General features: G+C 41.1%; 2 protein-coding genes across 2 annotated transcripts; one reads left to right on the top strand and one right to left on the bottom strand.

Annotated features, from left to right (window-relative positions):
* Window positions 1-306: 306 nt before the first annotated feature.
* Window positions 307-4,239, top strand: si:dkey-261l7.2. The gene is made up of 7 exons (XM_003440809.5): window positions 307-544; window positions 800-941; window positions 1,152-1,241; window positions 1,447-1,541; window positions 3,420-3,580; window positions 3,665-3,781; window positions 3,858-4,239. The coding sequence occupies exons 2-7, from the start codon at window positions 817-819 to the stop codon at window positions 3,978-3,980; spliced, it is 711 nt and encodes a 236-aa protein (XP_003440857.1). The 5' UTR covers window positions 307-544; window positions 800-816; the 3' UTR covers window positions 3,981-4,239.
* Window positions 4,022-7,097, bottom strand: irak1bp1 (interleukin-1 receptor-associated kinase 1 binding protein 1). Its single transcript, XM_003440810.5, has 4 exons — window positions 6,760-7,097; window positions 5,004-5,085; window positions 4,790-4,920; window positions 4,022-4,698 (listed from the first exon to the last, which is right to left on the bottom strand). Exons 1-4 carry the CDS (start codon window positions 7,029-7,031, stop codon window positions 4,440-4,442), a joined length of 744 nt encoding a protein of 247 aa, XP_003440858.1. The 5' UTR covers window positions 7,032-7,097; the 3' UTR covers window positions 4,022-4,439.
* Between the last annotated feature and the right edge of the window lie 15,388 nt (window positions 7,098-22,485).

Below are 22,485 nucleotides of genomic sequence, written 5' to 3'. Positions count from 1 at the left end.
GCTAGAATGTATGTGTAGGGGAGTACTGCTGTCCTGTTAGTTCATACCAATATTTTAAGTGAATAAAAAGTTGTGTTTCCATATTCACTTTTAATGCTTGTTGCTTCTTTGTTGTATAAAGATAAAATAATAATAATGATAATAAAAAACAAACACTATTCTATTGAGGCTCGAGCTGTATGTGGGAAGTGAGGTGCAGAAAAATGAACAACACTCCCACCTAGCGATGGAAAACGGTAAGTGCACAAAAATCACTTCCCGGTCCTCAGAGCCCACACCTCCGGCTCTTCCTGACGTGGCGAGCCGCTAAAGGTCCTTGGGTACCTCCGTGGGCTGCGGCTATTGGTTAGAATACCTGTTTGGCAATTTTTCTAAAAATGTAAATACACAGGTGGCAGGAGGCGACATGGGCTGGAGTGTGGTTTATGTAAATAAAACAGAAGTGAAACCGCGCCGCTGTGTTCTGGTTTCCACGCGCAGCAGACTCACTCAAACGCAATGTTCGACACACAGTTGGAGGGAAGACTTTAGAGCTTAACAAGAGGTAAGTGTCACAATTACTGCCGGTAAAGAGCTTTCGCGGTTACCTGGTTTGACCTACCTGCGGGGTCACGTGTCCTTTAAAGTTTTACCTGCCACAACTTTATAAAAATGTAACACCTGCCATAAACATATGTTTGAGCTGAAACTAGTAGCCTAACTTAAACCTCCTGTTTTAATTTATTTATTTAATTTAAATATATCGACTAAGTTAATTTTGGCGCTCACTTTCGTGCATGTACCTTTGGTTTCCCGGCAGGTGCCAGCTGTGCGGTCATGCCTGTGCTCAGGGCCTCTGCGGTGCTGCAGATCGCGCTGCTGCTCTCCGCCGTGCCCGCGCAGTACTTCATCTCCCGGTGGAGCGGCTCCTCGGCGGCGCAGCGCTACCATGCGACCACGCGGTGAGATCAGTGCGCCTAAAACCGGCTTTTATTTACCGCATCGAAGTTTGCAAAAAGAGGAAAAAACGCCTTTAGTTGGCTGGATGTGAATGACCCACAGCAACCTTTTATGTGAACTATTAGATAAAGTGACAGTTATCAGAATAAGGACTGTTGTGGCCGTTTTCTTTCTGTTTTTACTAATAAAAAAAAAAACATTTTTGGTTTCAGATTGCTTCGAATATGGAGAGAATGGAGAAAATCATACATGAATGTAACTGCATGGTCAGACTGGACAAGCCAGCAGATGTCCAAAGCCATGTGAGTGTGTGAGATGAATGCCATTCAAATGAGGGCTGAATTTAACCCAAATCATCGCTCGCTCACTCGGGATCTCTGAGGCTACAGTTATTTGCATAATCTTGTTTCATATTCGAATCCCACACACCTAAAAAGTGATTTCTGGTGTTTTTGTGGAAACACGTGCGTTGTATTTAGAGACTGGTGATGTGTTTGTTTCCTGAAGGTCTCTGGTTGGATTGGGACAGGACGATCAAGCGGGGCAAGGGTCACCTCCCGTGGAGACCATGCTTTTTGACAATGACCTGGGATTCTTTGGAGGTTTGTGTCTATAGCTCTGCTATACTGAAGCATTTTTAACCAGCCACATGTGCTACAGTCTGTCCATATCCTCATTCTCATAGGTTAATGTGAAATTTCACCTCCCCCATCGAGTGCAATTGATTACCAAAAACTAATGGATATTTAATTCTAATTTCTCCTGAATTATTGCACTTTGATAAGCACTAAATTTATAGTAATGTGCAAAAGTCTTGAACCATCCTTGATATCTTTATATTTTGCAAGGAAAATAGGAAATAGATGCAGTGAAACATACATGGAAATACAGTATATGAGGACAAAACAGAGTTTGTACGATTTACTGTTGATTACTGTTGCCAGTCACACATTTTCCAGATGCTACTGTATGGTGGATCAAAATATGATGGTACTTTGCTCTGTTTGTAATTTCATTGGTTTTGAAAAGACCCCCAACATCACTGTCTGAAATGCAGCCCCAAACCATAGCATTAGATGGATCAGCTGAAGATGCAGCTCTCAGGCCCAGTGTCAGGTCTTTGTAGCATTTTTCTTAAGATTTTTGACTTTGGATTGCTGTAGGTGTTTTTTAAGGCCTTATTAGTATTTGTTTTTATGACAACTTTTTACTTCCTAATTTTTTTAAACAAATCTGTATCTTACATTTGGTTCAACAATATCGTTTATAGCATTTATAGCATTTCCTATTATATAGGATTTAAAGTCGGCCGGAAGGAGTGCTCGTATCCGTATGTTGTGTTCGCGGTAATTCAGCATCTAGATAGCTCTACAGATGGGAGGAAGCATGAAGGGAGTGATGTTTTTTTTAAGTAGCAGGCAATTTCAAATTCAACGTTTCTATCAGCTCGACAAACATCAGCAAACACACAAACTGTTTGTGTGCAGTTTGTCTCACGATGTGTCGCTAGTTAAGGGTCCAGCTGCTGTATTTGCAAGGAGAGAAAAAAGAATGAAGTGTAGCAGAGAATTTGCATTTAAGAATATGATGCCTAGATTCGTTCACTGATTTCCAACTTTATACCAACTGTCTAATGCAAAGATACTATAAACAGTGTAGGGAATGCATATCTGCCAGGATAGCTGTGAAACCTCTGCTGACGTCTTGTTGAATTCAGTTGTGTAAATCCACAAAGAGCAGCAGGTCAGCTGATCACAGCCTGCACTCAGAAAACCTACCGAGCTCATATTAGAAATTATTGTGAGTTGTGATTCTTCTTTCCCCCGCTGAGCCGCTATACGGATCTTAGGGTTCCCCCGCCTGCTGAATCCCACTGTAAACCCTGACTGTTCTCATTCTACTGTTTAGGTGTGGAGGCAAAGTCACCCTCTACCATGCAGGCAACAGAAAAGTTATTTTTTTCAATTCTCTTTCACTGCAGGTGTCCTACATAAAAGATTAGAATTAGAATTTAGATGTGAATAGTGTTTGTATTCTCATCTACTAATATTTTATCATTACATTATTATAGCATGGCTTCATCCATTACGGTTTCACATTGAGGGTCAGCAGAAGCAAATATGGATGACAAAAATAGATGGATACAACTTTATAAGTATGCCTTTTTGCAGAGCAGTGTGCGCTACTTCTGTATGAAAGTGTGTGGACCCAGGAGTGGTATGATTCACTCACTCACATGAAATCCAGAATTTCAGGGTGTGAAGGCTTCTAACTACACCCGTCTTTCCACAATAATTTAGCAGCAGGACTCTTTCCTGAGAAAGATCATGGGAGTTTAGTTTTATTGCCTGGCAACAGCAGAGAGCTTTCTAGAAAGACACAAAAGGAAATCTGATCGTGGTTTTTCATTAAAAACAGATCTTATTCATGCATGTCATGTCAGTTCTGTAGTCATCGCTTGTCTGTCTTTGTCACATCAGCATCCAAGACGGCGCGCAGCCCTCGTCCCCCGTATGTGTTTCTGCGGGTCGGAGAGGTGGTGTTGGAGACAAAAGGCCACATGGTCGGAGTAGTGGTGAGCTGGGACCCTGAACTGCAAGCTCCTCCAGAATGGGTTGACAGAATGTACTCCGGCTCTGATGTCAGTAGCCTCCTTCACTTCCTCTGATCATTTATTGGTAATAGATCATTTAAGTGTTAGTAACGGAAGCGTCTGTTCATATAGGACACAAGAGCAGAAAAGACACCTCATTACAAGGTGATCTTTGGAGGACCTGGACCCTCCTCTGTCATAGTAGCATACTTGCCTCAGACACAGCTGGAGCGCATCACAGGGATGAGGGTAAGTCCTGAAAATCACAGTGCATACAATCATATATATTAAAATAGGTCATGGACTTACTGTTGGATGTTTCCAGCCGGACATTCCCACCCTGGAGAACTACTTCACGCACTTTAATGGGAAACGCTTTGTTATGCAGCCCTGGCTCAGAGAGCTCTTCCCAGAAGACGAGGAGGATGATGAGGGCGAGGACCTTTGACTCTGCAGTATAAAAGCCTTAGCCAAGAGACAGTTTCATCCTTTGGCTTCTGTGGTTTTCTTCAGCCTGGTTCTTCTTTTTGATTGTCTACTGGAGTCCGACGAGTGGACACGAAATGCCGTCTTTAAGAGTCATTGACCCGTTAGCCTCAAGTAAAAATAGGAGTTAAGAGTGATCATCGAACCCTGCCTTTAACAGAGTTGAAGATAAATTATCAAAGATGAAGAAATGTGATTAAGCTTCTGAATTACCACATTTATTTCTCTGAAGTCAACAAATACAAAATAATTTAAAGTGTCAACCAAATATGTAAAAAGAACAACAACAACGTTGACAGACTGAGATTCTTTAAATTGCTTTTAAAGTCAAAATAAAATTATTATTTTTTTATTTCAAGAAAGTGTTGGCTGAATTAAAATGACTATGGAAAATCCATACTTTTTTTAAGCATTACATCTGTCATCTCATTTTCCTGCTCGTGTCTCTGAGGCTGAAGGAGACGGACACCTGCGAGGAAGCAGTGACTGTAGGTAAGCTGGGAAAGTGAGAAGGGGCTGCAGACCCCTGCCCCCCACCACCGTTGTCCTCGTTGCTCCTCCATTCTTTGGTTTCCTCCTCTCTAACCAGCAGAGGGGGTCCCAGACTTTGTCCCAGGAGCTGACTGACTTTGCTGGCCTTCAGCTGAGCATTCTCGACTGCAGACACACATGCACGCAGCCTGCAGCACACACAGACTTGCTAGTTACGATCACAGCATTTAATGGAAATAATAAAGAGGTAAGATTGTGTTATTTTGATTTGTTTCATACCTCATTTGACTCAGGCATTCAGCACTGTGGTAGAACTCTGGTGTCCCCACAGAAACGCTCTTGTCTAGCTTTTCCAGCAGGATGCTACATATTCGCTCCATCTTCTCAAAGTCTGAGAAAGTCACTATGACCTATAAGATATATTACAGCACGGTCACATGCTGCTCAACACGTCTGTGCTGCACGTTCAGCGGTGTTTGTCCAAATACTCGACCTCTGCATCCATCCGATACATGTCTGCGTCTCGGTGGAGAAACCTCCTCACTGAAGCGTCGTCTTCTCTGATGTCATGTTGTCTAAGCAGAATGGATTAAAAATAAACACATGGTCACGAAAATTACAGTGTACTTTGAAAAATTAGCTACTGTCCCTGAAAAAAATATAAACAAAACAAAACTGTATCAACTTAAAACACTGCTTTACTGGACACCCATTGCTTTGCAAGCATATTTAATGTGCTACTTCTGCAAATTTGAAGTAATTGTGCAACACTTGTGAACACGTTGGAATAATGTGCAGAAGCACCCAAACCTGAGCTGGGTCCTATTCCAGATAGCAGGTTTAGTAAACAACTCTGACATTGTTAACCCTAAGATGAGCGAAACTCTGGATTTCCAAAAAGAGAGTTGACTTCAACTCTGAGTCAGTTACCTGGGTAGCACAAATTTACGTTTTTACAGGCACTGAAATCCAAGTTAGTTAGTTTGGCAAAATCATTGACTTCAAATATACAAGGATGGAGACAGCGATTTGATTACAGATTTATAGTCAGCTCAGGACAAAATCTATAGTCTCCACCTTTGTAACTCTGTGGACAGTGATGCAGCTGTCAGCCAGCTGTACTGCAAACATTTACTGTAAGCTACTGTAGCAATCGCTGTTTAAATAAAGATCACATGTATAATGGTTAATGTTCATCCTGTAAAAACTGTTTTTAATTTAACGAGCTGAGTTGAGAGTGGATCTGCCTGGATTCTGTTCTAATATCACAGGTCCATCAGGAAACTGTATGATCAGTTTCCCCATATTTTTAATCATCACTTTCTGGCACCTTTATTTTGTCCCTATGAAACGTGAAATTAGGAAAGAGTGGCTCAAGACGATTGAAATGACTCTTCTTCCCTCCTACTTTTTAAGATTAATATCCTGGTCAGCTGAATTAAATTGGAAGCTCTGCTCTTTACTGACCTGTTGGTGAGTCCCAGCATTGAAGCCTCCCCAATTTGCACACTCAGTGATGATAGAACATACTCTGATCAGCTCTTCTATAACAGGAAACTCAGAACTTCTGACCTCAAAGTTAATGAACTTTTGAAATGAAGTTTATTTATAAAATCAGAGATTGCTGATGGATTAGGGCCCTAATTTGATCTTGACATTTTCTTGCATATGATCTGGATATCGTGTGCATCCTGTGCTGCTCTCTCGGCAAGGTCATGCTTAAAAAAGGCAATTTTGACTCAATATGATGTTTATGTGGATGAATCAATATAAGCACCATGTAAGATCATTATTGTTAACAGGTATCGATGTGGGAACAACAACCTTAACCTAAATTAATGCTTCAACAAATGTTCTTTTATATTTTTCCTAACAGACATCACCACTGGATGTGCCAGGTTATTGGCAGGACTTGAGTCTGTGATGGCCACCCTCAGGTTCCGCCCCTGCATGCAGCTGTAACAGCAGTAGGACCAATAAATACACAAATAAACACGGTTATTTTTCATACTCTTATGGGGCTATTTTAAAATTAGAAATGAAACTCTTCTAGTTGTATGCTCGTCTTTAAATATATCATTAATAAACTTTTCATCGCTTCTTCCATCGCTAGTAATCCTAAACGAGTTGGCTGTATCTGCGGACGCACTTCCCTCACTGCTGCCTCTTTAACCGGTAACAGCATAATGCTAACAGTAGCTAGCTAACTTTACAGTTTGCGCCTGCTTCGCTCCAACTTCTTTTCTCACCTGAGAGCCTGTAAAATGTATCCAAGTCGCCGTGAAACGCTGTGGGTTGCTTCGCTGACGGACTCCTTGCTGTTGCCCACGCTGACTCGCACCGATGCTCGGTCCGCCTGGCAGCGAACCTCCGCTGTCCCTGTCACCTGGACCTCCCGTAGACACTTGCCGGGACTCTGCCGACTAACCGCTCTTACTTCCAGCCCCTGCTCTTTTTCGTTACCGGAGAGCTCCCGCCCGGCCGGTACTATCGCCGCGAAGACGCGACTCTGACTTTCCATGATGGAGGTTAAGCACAAACGAGAGCCGTTGTGCTTCCCGCTGCTATAGCAATAGCCGCAATGCTCTTTGGGATTTGTAGGCTACTGTCCTAGTGTGGCGAGAGCTTAATCCAGCCCATTTGTACATGGAGAGAAAGTAGTTGTCAACAGATTAAAAAGAATTTAAGATGATGTGAAATGCACATCTCAGGGAAATAAAAGTCTTCCCTATCAGGAGCGGATTTAGTTATTAGGCAACCTAATTTAGTTATTAGGTGGCTTAAACTACACAGGTTAAAGGTAAGATAAGATAAGATGACCTTTATTAGTCCCACAGGTGGGAAATTTGTTTTGTTACAGCAAAGTGCAAAGTTATGTAGCAGAAATTAGAAAACACTGGAAAGCAATAAAATACAATAGAATAAAATAGAATAGAATAATATATACAATAGAATAAAATGGAAATACAAATACTATAAGTAAGTATAGTTACCTGCGTTGTATTCGATCATTTGCACTTTTATTATTATTATTATTATTATTATTATTATTATTATTATCATTGTTGTTGCTGTTGTTGTTGTTATTAGCCCTTCAAAGAGCTCTTGGATTTTGTTTTAAAATCTAATTTGTTTTTAGTATTAGCTTCAGGTGTCTTGATATACCTGCAGAAAAAAACTGCAAACCATAAATAGCTCAATTTTGCTTTGTGGCACAGTCTATTTTTATTTTTAAATAAAACCATTTGAATCGCACTGCTCTATTCTTACTCTGTTTACACCTTGGTTTTACTGGTAGCTGATAAGACAAAAAGTTAGCCAAGTTAGCTTGTTTGAAAAGAGCACTGCTATTAGTGAAACAAATGCTTCCAACTCTGGACACAACATCTCAAGTAATTTAAGACTTTTTAAAAATATTAATTTAATCAGTTTAAATGTCTTAATACTTAATTTTTTACTTTAATTCTAAGCTACTAGCTAACATTGGTCAAAGCACAAACAATACTTTACAAAAACTGCAGCGGGTAGGCTGACAGTCATTTTCCTCATAAAATTCAGGTCCTTATGTTTTGGGTATTTTGCACAGTTTTGAAAAGCAAAATTAAATAATTAGTCAATAAAATATTAACCAACTAAGGTAAATGTGTAAATGTTAAATAGATTACGATAAAATAAAATAGCCTTTTATTGATCTTGTACATGTATAACAAAATTGTTCATGCTCCACACCAGATGTGCCCGCAAGAGGAGTATATTCCACAAGATGAATATAAACAACATAGAGGGCATGCGAAGTTATAGATTATAGAAATTAAGTTTTCCTTTAGGTGTATCATTGCCTAATAAAATACAGTTTATTACTTGACAGCCTATTTTACATGATACCTGCTATGCTGCTTCTAAATTTTTGTTTTTTTAACTGAAGGTATCAGTAGTGGAAATGTTCTGTTCTGTTTGGTCAGCAGGGGCCAGCAAAGTACCGACAATCAGACAGAAAAAAATGCATCAAATGATCATGCCTTTTTAACCACACACGGTTTTCGATCTAAAAGTTTTCAAACATTTTTTAAAGAAATAGCATCCTATAGTTTTTTGTTTTTTGTTTTTTGTACTGATGAAAACCTATAATTCCAAACTGAATTACTTCTTTTAGATGAATTAGGAGGCTAATAAAAAGAGTAAAAAAAAGTATTAATAATTGTTTTCTGGCAGTATTAAATGACTCCTAAATAAGAAACTGGATATGTACAACACTTATTTTTCTCACATTTGTTTATATTTTTTCAAAGGAGTATTTCATGATATGTGAAAGGACTTTTAATAAACCAAATAAAAGTATAAATATGAAAAGAAAATTATCCATTAAAAAATTCACTGTTGATCTAGTGTATCTGTAATTCATTTTCCTCAGAATAGCATGCATTAAGTAAATAACAGGAATCACTCCTTTGCTAAAAGAGAACCTGTTGTACTTCAGTGTATGGTGTTTAAATCTGTCACTGAACTTCGTAGGCTCAGTGCTAAGTATATGTACTGTATGTGCACATTTTTTTGTTTGTCCAGGACATTTGGGAGCAGTAGAGATTTGATCCAATACTGGATGCTGGTTTCTTTATACAACCATGTTTGTTTGGCTTCCCCGGAGTATTAAACTGTGAAATGAGCTTTATAATCACAACCTAAAAATACAAGGCCGTATTTGTTGATATTGTCTCCAGTTTCACCGGTCCCCCGGTATGCTCTCTGAAACCCTACATCTTTTGCGAAGCTCCAGCCAAGAAAGATGCAACACCATATAATAGCCTATTTTCAGAGAAGAGGGAAAAGGAGAAGATTCTTACTGCTAAATCTCCATGGAAGTCTGGAGCATTTTCTTTCAGTGGCCTGCAGACTATCAGGCTGTTTTCGCCTAGCGCCCAGTTATCTGTTTCTCTAATCGCTTAAAAAATGCACGCTTTCCAGTCATCCTTTCACCTCTCCGCCTCCCAGATGAGAAAGATGGCTCCCTCAAAGCAAATTTAAATGCTTAGAGCAGCAGAGTTGGGTGCTGTGATATTGTGGGAAATGAAAATGGTGGTAAATTATTTGTTAAGTTGGCAATCACCATAAGGTTACCAGCCACTTACATAAACAGCAGTCCGTTTTACTATTTAAAACATTAATTCTTCTTTCCCCACAATGTTTATACAACTACCATCAGTTTAAGACTTGATGATGCCTGCCATGAAGTTAAGTTGTAAAAGGTTTATGTAAATACAAAGCTGGGAAAACTCAATTGGGAAGGTTTTGTCCTCTACTGTGCCCCTTTTTGCTGGGTGAAAAGGGGGCTGGGGTCCTTGGATGGAGACTGGAGACTGTGGCCACTTTGGGTAAAGGATTTGACTGTAATAGTCTCTGAATCTGTTGATGTGTGCCTCCTTTTCTCTTGCTCTCTCTTAGATGAAGTAATAAAGTTAGCTGTGCTGGAGTCCCTCCATGTCTCTCCATAGACCACAATCAAGGCCCGTGCAGTTTTATTGCAGTTTTATTTTCATATTGTCCAAGAAATCTCCAGACTCCCTTCTGTGCCCGTTGCCATAAATCGTATATTTTGACTGTATTTCTTCCACTCTGCGTTTTTTATTTATGGGTGAAGGCGATAAAACATGCAGCTTGCACTCTGTGTGTCCACAGCTGTCATCTGTCTAGGACTTTATTGTGAAAGTGGGGAGAGAAAAAAAGTAAAGTTTCACTTTTTATTTCCCTGCACAAATCTCTCTCCCTGTTAAAAACAGATGCTGATAGAATGAGAAAACACAATAAATGGAGATTTTTCAATGTTTACGTTTCCAGACTCTTCCGATGAACACTTTTATTGGTTATAAAAGCAGCAGTATTCAGCTCTGTTTAACAATAGGTTCAGGTGGTGATCATTGTTTTGTCAGCAGGAGGTACTCTGAACCTGCAGGCTCAGAGTTTTGACTCCCAACTGTTAAAATGAGACGGACTGTTTCAATGTTTCACTGTCATTATAACTGGGAAAGTTCAATAATTTGACCTGAGAAAGGGTTGAAACATTTCTAAATCCTCATCTCTACGTTGTTGTGTGACAGGAAGGGCAGAGAGCAAAACAGGCGGCAAAAAGGATGGTGAAGTCTTAGCCACATGTGCTTGTCCAAGAGTGTGAGTAAGTAAACATTTCCATGTGGAACATTTTCATTCTCAGAAAACAAAGTGGTCTCATGTAATATGATATTTTTAGTATGACGCTATAAGACTTATACACGACCACGAAGATCTAGAAGATGAATTTGTTTCTCTAGTACTCGTCTAACAAACATGAAATTAGCTTATAAAATTCTCAATATGTCATTCTTTTCAAGTTGTAAAATGCAAACGAGTTGCTTTTATGGAACTATTCAGTACTGACAATATTCTATAAATCCTTCAGTCATGCCTGAAAAGGAGTAGGTGGTTCTTTACCTATCCAAACATCTGCATAAGGCCTCAGTCACACAGGCCTAGAGATCAAGGAAGAAACTGCTGGTGACTGCGGCAATCAACTAAGAGGTTTTTAGTGCAGCACCGTTCAGCTCTTTGTGACGGGTTTTATGCTACTGACCGCCAGGAATCTCCAGCAGCCGCTCGCCAAGCGGTTGTGGAGTACGCACTTTTCCCTAGCGACCAGTGGTTGCCAGGGGGTCACTGACTTGTCTCTAGGCTTGTGTGAATTGGACTTTAGCAGCTGATGTCACAGACATCCAGCAAGTCCTGCAACCACTTGCCAACCAGTTGTGGAATATACATTTTCCCCCAGTGGTTGCCAGATGTTCACTGACCGATCTCCAGGCCTGTGTGACTAAGGCTTTAAATACTGCAATACTAACTCTAATAATAAAAGCAAATATTAGATATTGTTAGATAGGCATATTCTCATCAGATATTTTGACCTGGCAGAGGTGTTAAAAACAAATTCATAGCCATTACACTCGCACAGCCACGGCTAATATTATTTAAACACCTGGCCTTTTCCTGCTGGGATAAGTCAAGTTCATGGTATTTTAAGAGTTAATAGAATTAGGAACGTAATTAAAAATGTTTTTTTCCGATTAGCTATGGAGTGATGCCCATAGGTCCTGAGAGCTGAGCAAGGAGTCAGGTTCACTGCCGAGTTCTCTGCATGTCAGTATATTATCAGAGGTATTTTCTCATGCTGTCACTCAGCCCCACAGCGTCCATCTCTGTAAACAGCTCATAGTCAAATAAACAGTTCTGTTCACAAGCCTTCCCCACTCTCATCGCTGAGCGAGCCTTCAGTAGAGATTTGGAGACGCGATAGCAGAGAAAGCACACGTGTAATTTATTGTTTAATGCTGATAATGCGATCTGCATGCTTACCCACTGGGAAGACCAACTGAGGCAGTTAAAATTCATATTTTGAAGTGACATCCTGTTTTTCTCTGACAAATCAGTGTATAAAACAATTAACAGAGGTGGCATTTCTGTCATTACTGTTTGCTAACGTAGACGGTTTTCTCAGAATGGTTTAAAATGCTCATGTTTTAATGGCATCATTGAATTTCTCTTAACATTTACATTTCTTGCTTATTTCCATTTGTGGCCTGTCTTTTTTGGCTCACTGATGAGAGGTTTCCATGTTAGGCCCATGTAAGCGCTCTCTCCCACACACACACACACACACACACACACACACACACACACACACTGAACCTGTTGTAAAGACCTCATAAAGACTCAACATCTGTTTATTGCAATGCATACCAGGAGATTGTGCAGCACAAACACCCACCCTGATAAATACCCACTGACTTGCACACACCCACACCAGTTGGTGATTTAATTACTGCATCCAGGCACAGGTACAGGTGCCGCACAGAGCAGGGGCCCTAATGATGATAATGATGTGTGTAAATGAGAATTTTCAGGTACCTGATATACCAGTATGAAGCTACAATATGTGTCCATCAGCAGGTGAACAGGTGTGCGTTTGTTTAACATGTTGTGCTTCATTAGTTAGCTAATTAACAGCTGCTTTGTTAACATGGACCAAACATTTGTGCCTGGATGTTATTCCAGTGTTGTGGATCTATTATCTAAATCTTACGGCAGGTTTTTAGCTCGCTGTCTTAGTTCATACATTGCTTGCGTTTTATGTGAATTTATTTATTGTTACCATTTCTCCCTTTTCCTCTGCATTCTCTGTCTTCTGCTGCAGATCTGTGTGTTTTTAAGGCCTAGTTGGGTTTCAGGGCTCCATTAAAAGTTCAAAGGCAGCGTTTACTACTGTAACTGGAGCTAGTCTGCGCTGAGGCTTTTCGCTAATGAGTACACAGCGTACACACAAATGGACACATAGCAGCAACACATGTTCCCCTCATGCAGGCTGCAGCGATATTGGCTATTGTTAGTCCGTCAATATTAGAGTAATTATGTCTCTTTGAGTGCCAAAAGATCTATCTGACTTAACAGCCCTTTCAGCACTATGATTCCCCCGTTCCTCTCCTCTCTTCCAAACAATAGATCAGGCTCGGATTTTTTTTTTTACAGATAAAAGTGGAAAGCCTGATCTCAGAATTCTTGCTAAATGATGCACTCAAATAACCAGAGCTCTGCTCCTCGAGAGCTTTTTTTCTAATTATCAGCTTTTTGTTTCTGAAGCTCATTAATATTTGCGTGAATGTGTCATTAATATTTGCGTTCAAACAGGGTATTGACTCATACGCTTCTACTGAGAAAAACGAATCCAAAGAAAAAAGTTATGATCAATGAAATCATCTTAGCTCATGTGCTCTGAAGAGATGGTTTTTAGTCTTTGTCCGCTCTAACTTTGCACCCCGTGGCTTTTCTTGCCAGGTTCTTTTATACCTTTAAATTTTTGCTTCCTCAGTTACTATTTTGTTTTATGTTTTGATGGCACTCAGTTCTTGCAGTGATGTTTCTTTACATGATACACTGTATGCTCGAGATCCGGCACGATATACAAACCTGCCCGATTTAATCAGGCGTGTGTAGTTTGGATTTAAAGGGAACACGCTCCCACAGTGCATAAACCAGCGAAATCGTTAATAGTTTTACTGCGCCACTTTCCGCAAACGTTTTATAACAAATTAGAATTTAATAATGTTTGTTGAGCCTTTGGAGGTTTGCGGTTTTGACCTTCCTCTCTGCTGTGTCCTCGCATGTCTGACATTCCTGAGTAAACACTAAAACAAACAACTCAAACAGCAAAGCCTGGGATCAGACGCACTGACAGCACGTCGGCATGTTTCTACGTGTGTTCGGACAAACCATTTAGGGTTACTTAATTTTATGCTTCATTTTTAATTTTATTGAGCTTGGGGTTCTCCAAATTAACTCTTAGAAAAGAAAATGGGTTTATTATTATTTTTTAGTAGGTTTGGGAGTCTTTAGTAGGTATGATTGTTATTTTTTAAAATAATTTGCTCTTGTAACTTCAGATTTTTAGTATTTTTGAATTGATCTTTGCAAAAACATGGCATTAGTAAAGTTAGATTTTTTTCTGTGAGAGTTCAGAGGAGAAAGGTTACAACATATTTGTCCAGTGACTTAACCAAAACTCTAATTATTGATTTACAGTTTGTAGAACATGCGTTTCAAAGTCTAAGATTGCGTTCACAGTAAGTTTTTGAATTCGATGGGTCTAGGCGAGTGTGTTTGGTAAAGGAGTCGAAGCCTGCAGACTAACATGACAGAGTAATGGGGCGGTGGGGCTTGGAAACTCAAAACGGCAAACGTTTATTATTACCCCGTTTGTAGCGGACTTGCCTTCAGGGGAGACTCTGCAGCAGTGACCCTTGGCCCCAGCTCCTCCGCTCCCGCCACGCCTCCCCCCCTTCGTTCTCCCGTCTCGCATTTGCGGCCCAAAACGTTGAAAGGAGAATAAAAGAATACAGCGGAACAATATCTGAGGTCATCGGAGCTGAGGCCGCCATTCCGGGAACAGTGGAGGTTTCTGAGGCAATATTCTTTTATTCTTTTATTATGGCAGAGAATGAGAGACGAGTGAAAAACATACTTCACAGCTTTTCTCATCCAAGAACAGATCCAGAGCGATAAAAGTGGACGCTCTTCCAGAGTTTTACAGCTTACCACTCTCTCCTTGAGTTTCTTCATTTATCCATCACCCCCCCAACACACACACACTTTTTTCCTTTCCCTCCATCGCTCCTCCTGACGCTTGGGAACGGCAGGAATCTGCTACCCGTTGGCACTGCGAATAATAAACACCCCTCCACACTGCCTTCCTGAACCTTGGGACAGGAAACCCCACACATACGCACCTGCGTGGACTGCCATGACAACAAGCACCATCTGTCCCAGTACCAGTGTCAGAAAGAACCTGTTCTAAGGGGAGCGCGCACACACACACACACACACACACACACACAGACGAAAAGTGGACCTGGGTCAAGGGTTAAAAACCCCCCTTTCCTGTCCAGACAGACGTGGCCTCCTCTCAAGCCCACTCGGTTTCTTTCTTCCTTGTTTTCTCCTTCTACCCTTTCTTTCATGCTTTCTTTCTCTGAATGTCTTGAGTCATTTTCTTTTCATTTTAAATGCGACTGATGATGTGTTCGTGACGGCTGCCTCGGCTTAGCTGCCTCAGCAGCTCATCCCACTGATTATTAAGCAACCGCTTTTTCTTACAGGTGCTCTTTACTGCAGACCAAAGACTGATTTAATAATAAGCAATGTAAGGTAATCGCTCAAGAGTTACCATGCTTTTTTTTTCATACTACTCTCAAGAGCTTTATTAAAAGGGCATGATCTTATGTTACACAGATTCGAAAAGGCTCTGGCGAAAGCTTCTTGTTAGTCGCTATTGAAACCAGCTCCTCAAAAATAATTTTGGGCTGTGTATTAAATCAGCGTTTACATTAAAAAAAAACACAACTCTTTAAGTCTTTTTGAGGTCTTTTCACAGCAGACCGGGACGAATATATCTAGATACGGTTTCATGCATTTGAACTGCTTAAGGCATACGTAATTCACCCTCTGCTGTTTAAGCAGCTTCAGAAGTGGACACATCCCTCGGCAAACCGAGACAAACCGAGCACGCCTTAGTGTGTTTTTCAAGTATCCAGAATATATTTGACTACTATTTTGCCTGTGTCTGCTTCGGAGCGAGCCTCTGTGGTGCAGGGCTGGTCTGGTAATAGCCTGTGTGCTCTGCTGTGCTGAGATTAATGTGAAGACTTATTGATGTAATGATGGAGCCATGAAAGAGCACTCTGGGCCGTGGTTTGGGCCCAACACATGAGCCTAATGGACTCGGTGTGTATGTTTGTGTGTGTGCGTTGCATCTGAGTGTGTGTGTGGTTTGGACAGAAACAGATGAAATTAATTGGGAGGTTGAGCGTTCATAAGAAGCAATCTGAGAAATAGTAAAATCTATATTTCGGTGTGATTGTGCAGCTCATAGAGAATACCTGATTTTAGGGTGCCTTACATGTTTGTGTGTATTTCAAGCTGTTTGACCTTCCTGTTTCTCGTTGCACATACATGCTTCTGTGCGCCTCTGTGTCATTTCTGCATGTATGTGCTTTGCAGCGTGGTTCTCAGCAGAGTAGCCCCTGCTGACACTGTAGGCCAGCATGGTTGGAGGCAACATAGAGGGAGGCTGAGTAAATACCACCAATATTAAAGGGGTACCTTCACAACTAGTGCTCTGTGGTGTGTGTATATGTGTGTGCATCTGTGCATATTTTCCGGTGAGGCGCAGCAGGTGCTGACAGGACCCCCTTCATCTCTCCACTCCCCCTGTAAACCCCGTCTCTTTTTTTTTGTCCCGGTGTATTATATGTGTTTGTATGCCAGCGGGCTCGATCTGCTCAGTGTGGGTCTGATGTGATGAAGTGATTGACAGGCGAACAGTCACAGGGGTGATTGTGAGCAGTTGTGGGAAGAGAAGGACCTTACAGCCTCACAGCTTTCCGCCCTGAGGGGAAGCGAAAGAGGCAGCGATACGGAGAGAGAAAGGGAAGAGACAGTCTAAACAGATTAATCCGGCACACAGAGATGGAGACTCCATGACTAAATGAGCATGAAACGGTTGCAAAACAAATGATGTGCTGCATGGTTGGCTCTCACAGGAACCTGTTGGATGGCTGAACAGAAACAGACAAGATAAAAACTGAACTCACTACTGGCAAAAGGCAGTCTTGGTTCTTCGTAATCACCCTGCCCGTTTCCCTGATCTCATGGGTGGGAAACCCTGGGGACCACAGAGGTTTATGGGAAATGGCTCATGCTCAGTGAGTGATGTAATATATATAGGAGACAGACCAAATTCTCTCTGGCTGATACAGTGAAGGGAGGGCAAATACAAGTTGCAGAATATGAAAAACACTCCTTAATTAAGCTGGACTGTCTTTCAGATCCTTTTTCCCCTTAAGTGTCACTGTTAGGTCATGCTCAAAGTGCAACTGCCATATTTCAAAAACATGTCACAGAAGAATAAAATAATTTGGCTTGATTCATTCGGCTGAGTAAGTTGGGTTTCATGTCATCCGTTTTCTGTTTCTCTCACTTACCCCGGGCTCTGCAGCTTCTCCTTCATTCTCACTGTGCAGAATAATGTCTAATAAAATAGAAAATCAGCTAAAATAAATTATTCTGTAATTTAAATCTGTTTTGCATGACTGCCAAACGACCTCTTTGTGTCCCACAGACAGCCGGAGCTGAATTTCCAAGGTAGCAGAAGTAAACCAGGTGTGGACTCACAGGCTGTTACACGTCACTTCAGCCCTTGGAGGACGCATTCATGCAGGTAAGTGAGTAAAATAGGTTTTTCCCATTTTCCCGTGTTTATGTATGTGTATAGCAGAGACAACCACAGTGTCCCTGCCAGCACAGCACAGGCGAGAGCAGGCCTGCAGCCATCTGGGTTTAGTGGTGTCTTTAAATGCAGAGGTGTAAATCTACTGCCCATGTGCTGGAGGGGACGTCCGTTACTCTCTGGCCCACAGACCCACTCGCAGATCAATAAAGTTAACTCAAAACATTCACACTCTGCCATCTGAAATCAACCATTTAATGAGTTGCTGTTCCTGTAAAAGTGGAAGAGGCCCCTTCAGATTTATTAGAATAGAGAAAGAGTAGAATTCCAGAGAGGAGGAAGAAAGACGAAGAAGAGGAAAGAGGAGGAAGAAAGCAGGCAGGACTACAGGGTTTTTTGTTTAGAGCCTTTTCCAAGCATTTAAGAGCCACAGAGTGTATCTCTATGGAGCATGCAAATAAACAATAAAAATGGCTTCCTAATCCACCTTTTATGAGGGTGCATAGTTAAGTAGAGGTGATTGGATGCTTTTTACAGCGGTAATCATGGAAAGTCTCCAGACTATAAAGCAATGTCAGTAATGTAATTTCACTTAAAATACTGACAGCAATCCAAATGTGGGTCTGCTTTCAGAAAAAAAAATTGCCAGCAGCAAAATGGCTCTTCAGCATGTTTCAGCAAATGACCATAAACGTCTTACAAACAAAACCAAATGCCGAGTAAAAGAGCGAAGCTGCTGCATGAGTTACCTCTGCTTCCGCAGGCCTCCAGAATAACTCATACTACTGATGATGTGTGAAAGAAGTTCTGGCAAACTGTTAATACATTTACAAAGACCTTGAGACATGGTCCTTCCTGCTCGTATCAGTTGAATAAGAGGGAAGAATGGAAGATACTCCTGATGAACTTTCTATTACGTTTGAGGGATTCATTTCAAGTTGGTGTTATTCAGCCAAACTTTATGGACGAGATAAGCTTTTTTGAAACGCACCGAGGGAGCTTCAGCTTCTGCTGCTTGAGTTAATGCATAAACAATCTTTACAGAGTTTGAATTTTTGGCTACCCTTTACCAAAATCTCTGCCCCCGGGTTTTCCAATACCCCTGCTATATCCGTACCCTGGACGTGCCCCATAAACACATGCAAACACTGGTGTCCACCTGAAAATCATCTGTTGATTGGTTTGTGCTGATGGAGTGCATATAAGCGTTCCATTTACTCTCTGCTTTCCCCAATCTCACACCCTCGACTGCTAGCCAGCCATCCCCTCGAGGCCACACAGGAAGAAGAAGAAGGACAAATGAAATTGTCCTTTTTACGTCGGTGTCTTACTTTGGGGGCTTACATTACCACATCACGGGGTAAATCCCTTTAGCAGCTGGCAGACAGAGCCAAGTTTCATGAGATTGTGTTACCTGCACTCTGCTTTATGGTGGCTGCAAAGAAAATCCTACATGTTAACAAGTGCACATGGAAAGAATTAGACTGCCGACTCCATGCTGGGTGCCGGGTCTCATCAGGTGTGACAATATGGGCTAAATCTGAAATGCTTGAGGACGCACGGAGCGACAAGTGCTGACAATTAAGGCGCAGGTCAAGAAACCATGCTGTATCGGGGCAGCGTGTGACGCACAGAGCCGTTTACCTGTATGTGAAGACAAGTCGAGTTTGCTGTGAAAGATTATTTGGAGAGCCTGTAACACACTCTGAGCAGGAATGGTAGTTAAACATGTGTGAAGCACAAGCATGTTTGTATTGGTAATGGTTTGTTTGTGCGAGTGTGTGTGAGCCTGTATGTTTATGCTGCTAATGGGGGTTTAATTTGATAAGCGGTTGGCGGATTTGTGAGGGCTCAGCTGGGATGGAGGGAATTGGGCTTTGTATATTTTGGGTAAACATGAAGAAATTCGCTCCAGGTTTCCTCTTTTTCCCGTACTGCCAGTGTATATTTCCTATTAGTCTGCTAAGACAAAGATGTTACTGTGTATCTAAAAGGGTTTTTTTCTTTAAAAAAATGTTTCCAAATTTTGGGGGAATTCCCGAGTTCACTGTCTTTCTAAGAGAGCACAAAATGAAAAGATCAATGCGACTCCACTCTGTTAATGTTGTTAGCTTAGGATAACGACTGAAACCACAGGAAAACTCTTTCCCTGGCTTCATCTACTATTCAGTCATGCATCCACAAAGATTTTGCAACTTTACTAATCAGCTGTGCATCTTGTTTTTGGCTTTTGTAAACACAAACATGTGTAAGTTTCTGTTAATTGGTTTGGTGCAACATTTTAACAATGGATGCATCGGATGGTTTATTAGTAAGTCTTTAGGTTAATTAGTGATCCTAGATTGGCTGAAGGTGTGGATGTGACCATGAATCTTTTATGAGTCTCTTTCATGGATATTCCTCATCTTTTGCTCATTTTCAGCTGGGATGGTGCCTTTGAACAATTCATGCACCTTCTTTGGGATACTGAATGATGCCTTCAAAATAAAATGAAAGAAAAAACACAGTTTATTTGTAGAAAGAAGCCAGTGTCAGGGTAAAGCAGATGATTTTTCTTTCCATGAAGATGTCAAAGTAGCAGCTAAAACAATCCATTCACATTCCTGGGAATCAAAGCAGCTAATATCCCAGAAATATGACTAAGATGGCTTTTGGCATATTTTCTGTGATGTGCTGTCTTTCTGTTTGTACATAACACTAGCGAGAAGGGTTTCACCATCAACTTGTCACATATTTCAATTGTTGAGGAACACTAGGTGTCAGGTTAAAGAACCTTGGGTACTCTTTAGCACCATTTTTCAGTGATGCACGGTTAATGCTGTGAAGAGCCAAGTTGCTCTTAAGCCCCGTTTCAATCTAAAACAGCACAATGGTTCCTCCTCTTGTTTTGGTGCCTTGTTTTAACTGGGTGGTAGGAGCAGGTGGAACTTACTGAGTAAAATTTGATCACAAAAAGCAAAGTTGGTTACCTGCGTTGACTTCGCCTGCTTCTGTGGACAGAGCTTCTTCTGACTCGCTGCATCCAGAACTTGTTCCTCCAGTGATCTGCTTTAAGACATGTGTTCTCATTGGCCATTATCTGGGCTCTAAGCAACATTAGAAACACAATCTTCATAATATAGCAACACACTTTTTAGGAAGATCGTACTCCTCATCCAAGCTAGTAAGCGAAAGAGAATATTAGATTATTTGTTTGTGTTATGAGTTGCTGTACTGTCAAAAAGAAACACCAGGAATGACTGATACAGTTTTTTAAACTGTGTAGTAGTTACATATCACTGCTGTAAACAGGGTATATCACTGTTAACCCTCAAATATTTTCCAAAGCATTGAACTATTTCATACACCATAAACAGTCTTATGCATCTCTAATTGATTACATGCTGCTAAGCTTTAACCTCCTAAGACCCGAACTCTTCCACGACATGCATTTTTTTATTTTGCTTTGATATTTGGGCTGATTGGGGCCCGATGAATGTAAAAACAAAGAATTACCAGATATTTTTTTTAACCTTATTTTTGTTTTTAAGAAAAATACGAGCCACATATGAGGATATTTGTTTAAAATTTTGATAGAACAGTAGCAGTATAATGCCCTGGTAAGTGGATATCAGGCCCTTGTAGAGCAAAATTGAGTATTTTGGTCTAAATAACCCAAAATGTGATGTCCACATATGTGGACGGCAGGTCCTAGGAGGTTAATGGATTCATATTCAAATCTGGTACCAGGGAAATTACCGAGCAGTGTTTAGCAAATTTGTGGACTTACTATCACACACTATTGTATAATCTGCTTTTAAAATGACAATAAAGAGCACAGCATTTCTCATGTGTGCTCTTAAACCTTAATTGTTACCTTAATTGTGTTTAATTAAAAGCTAGAAAGGGGGCTGTTGAAAAGGGTGTAGCCGTGTGCGTATGGGCTGCTGTTGGGTTTTAGTATGGTAGACATATGGAGTTGGGGGAGGCAGTGGAGGAGCTGTAATGTAGTCACAACAGAGGGTTCAGAGCCAAAGGAAGCAGGGGTCTCTCTTTCCTAAACAGGATGAGAGCATGAGACCACACGCATGGCACACTGTACACTGTATATGTATCTCCATATAGATCAAACAGCCCCATTGCTTTGCTAATATCTTTGTTTTTTGTAGCTATCCTATTATTTTTGTAGATCCTAAAAATCACTTTAATTCCTTCTCTTTCACTCAGTTCCTCCCAGTACAAAGCTACACATTCCCTCTATGAATGGCTTCACTGTTTTTTTTTCTCTTATCTTTTTTTTCCTCCAGTTCCCCTTCCTCCTCCTCCTCCTGACCAGGATGGGCTTTATCTTCATAGATTGGTGTCTTTACTCACTCTCCTGCCCATATAGCAAAAACACCCAGAGAGTGCACATTTAGATGCAGTTAAGCACTTTTCTCCATCATGCCAATGTCCTTCTTCCACATAAGATAAAACACTCTCACTATCTCGCCGTTTCTCGCCGTTTCTCGCCGTTTCTCGCCTTCTCTCTCGTTTTCTCTTTGCTCCATTTGTTCCACTGTGTCCTCCAGCTCAGACTTGCCCGGTGGGGCCTTGCGTCTGCCATTTGGCAGAGGAAGAAGTCATGTTAAGGAGCAAGTGAAACAAAGGTCAAATGAATCATGTAAGCTCATGAAATGTTCCATGACAGTAATGTTGCTGATGTGGTGTATTGGTCAAAAATATGCAGTTTAAACCCGCAGCTGCAGTATGTTGAGAGTTTATGTGGTAATGGCTTAATGAGGAGAAACTCGGTTGAAATGTCATTAACAGAGAAACAAGGAAGCAGTTTTTTCCCCCTTTTGTTTGCATAATGATCCCACAGTCATGTCTAATGCAACAGTCCTGTTGTGTGATTTTTGCTTCATGGTTATCTTGGCACAGCAACAGTAGAGTGGCTCTGTCTTTCTGGTATGTGTGCCAGTGTGTGTTGAGGTGTTATTCCAGGTGCTTTGTCAAAGAGGGTGTGTGTAAATCAGCAGGAGACCGGGGAAAGGAGGGTTACCATCCTTCATCACCATGCATGGTGTGTGCATATGTGTAAGAGTGAAAGAGAAAGTGAGATAGCGAGAGCCTGAGAGAGAGATAAAGAGAGAACGTCAGCTCAGGAAGTGAGGGCGGATTTTCTGAGATCCACAGACACAGAGAGATGCTTTGA

The sequence above is a fragment of the Oreochromis niloticus genome, linkage group LG15 (genome assembly GCF_001858045.2).
Source record: "Oreochromis niloticus isolate F11D_XX linkage group LG15, O_niloticus_UMD_NMBU, whole genome shotgun sequence".
Taxonomy (NCBI): Eukaryota; Metazoa; Chordata; class Actinopteri; order Cichliformes; family Cichlidae; genus Oreochromis; species Oreochromis niloticus.
The sequence above is the reverse complement of the archived record's forward strand: the minus strand, read 5'-3'. Positions and strand labels throughout refer to the sequence as shown.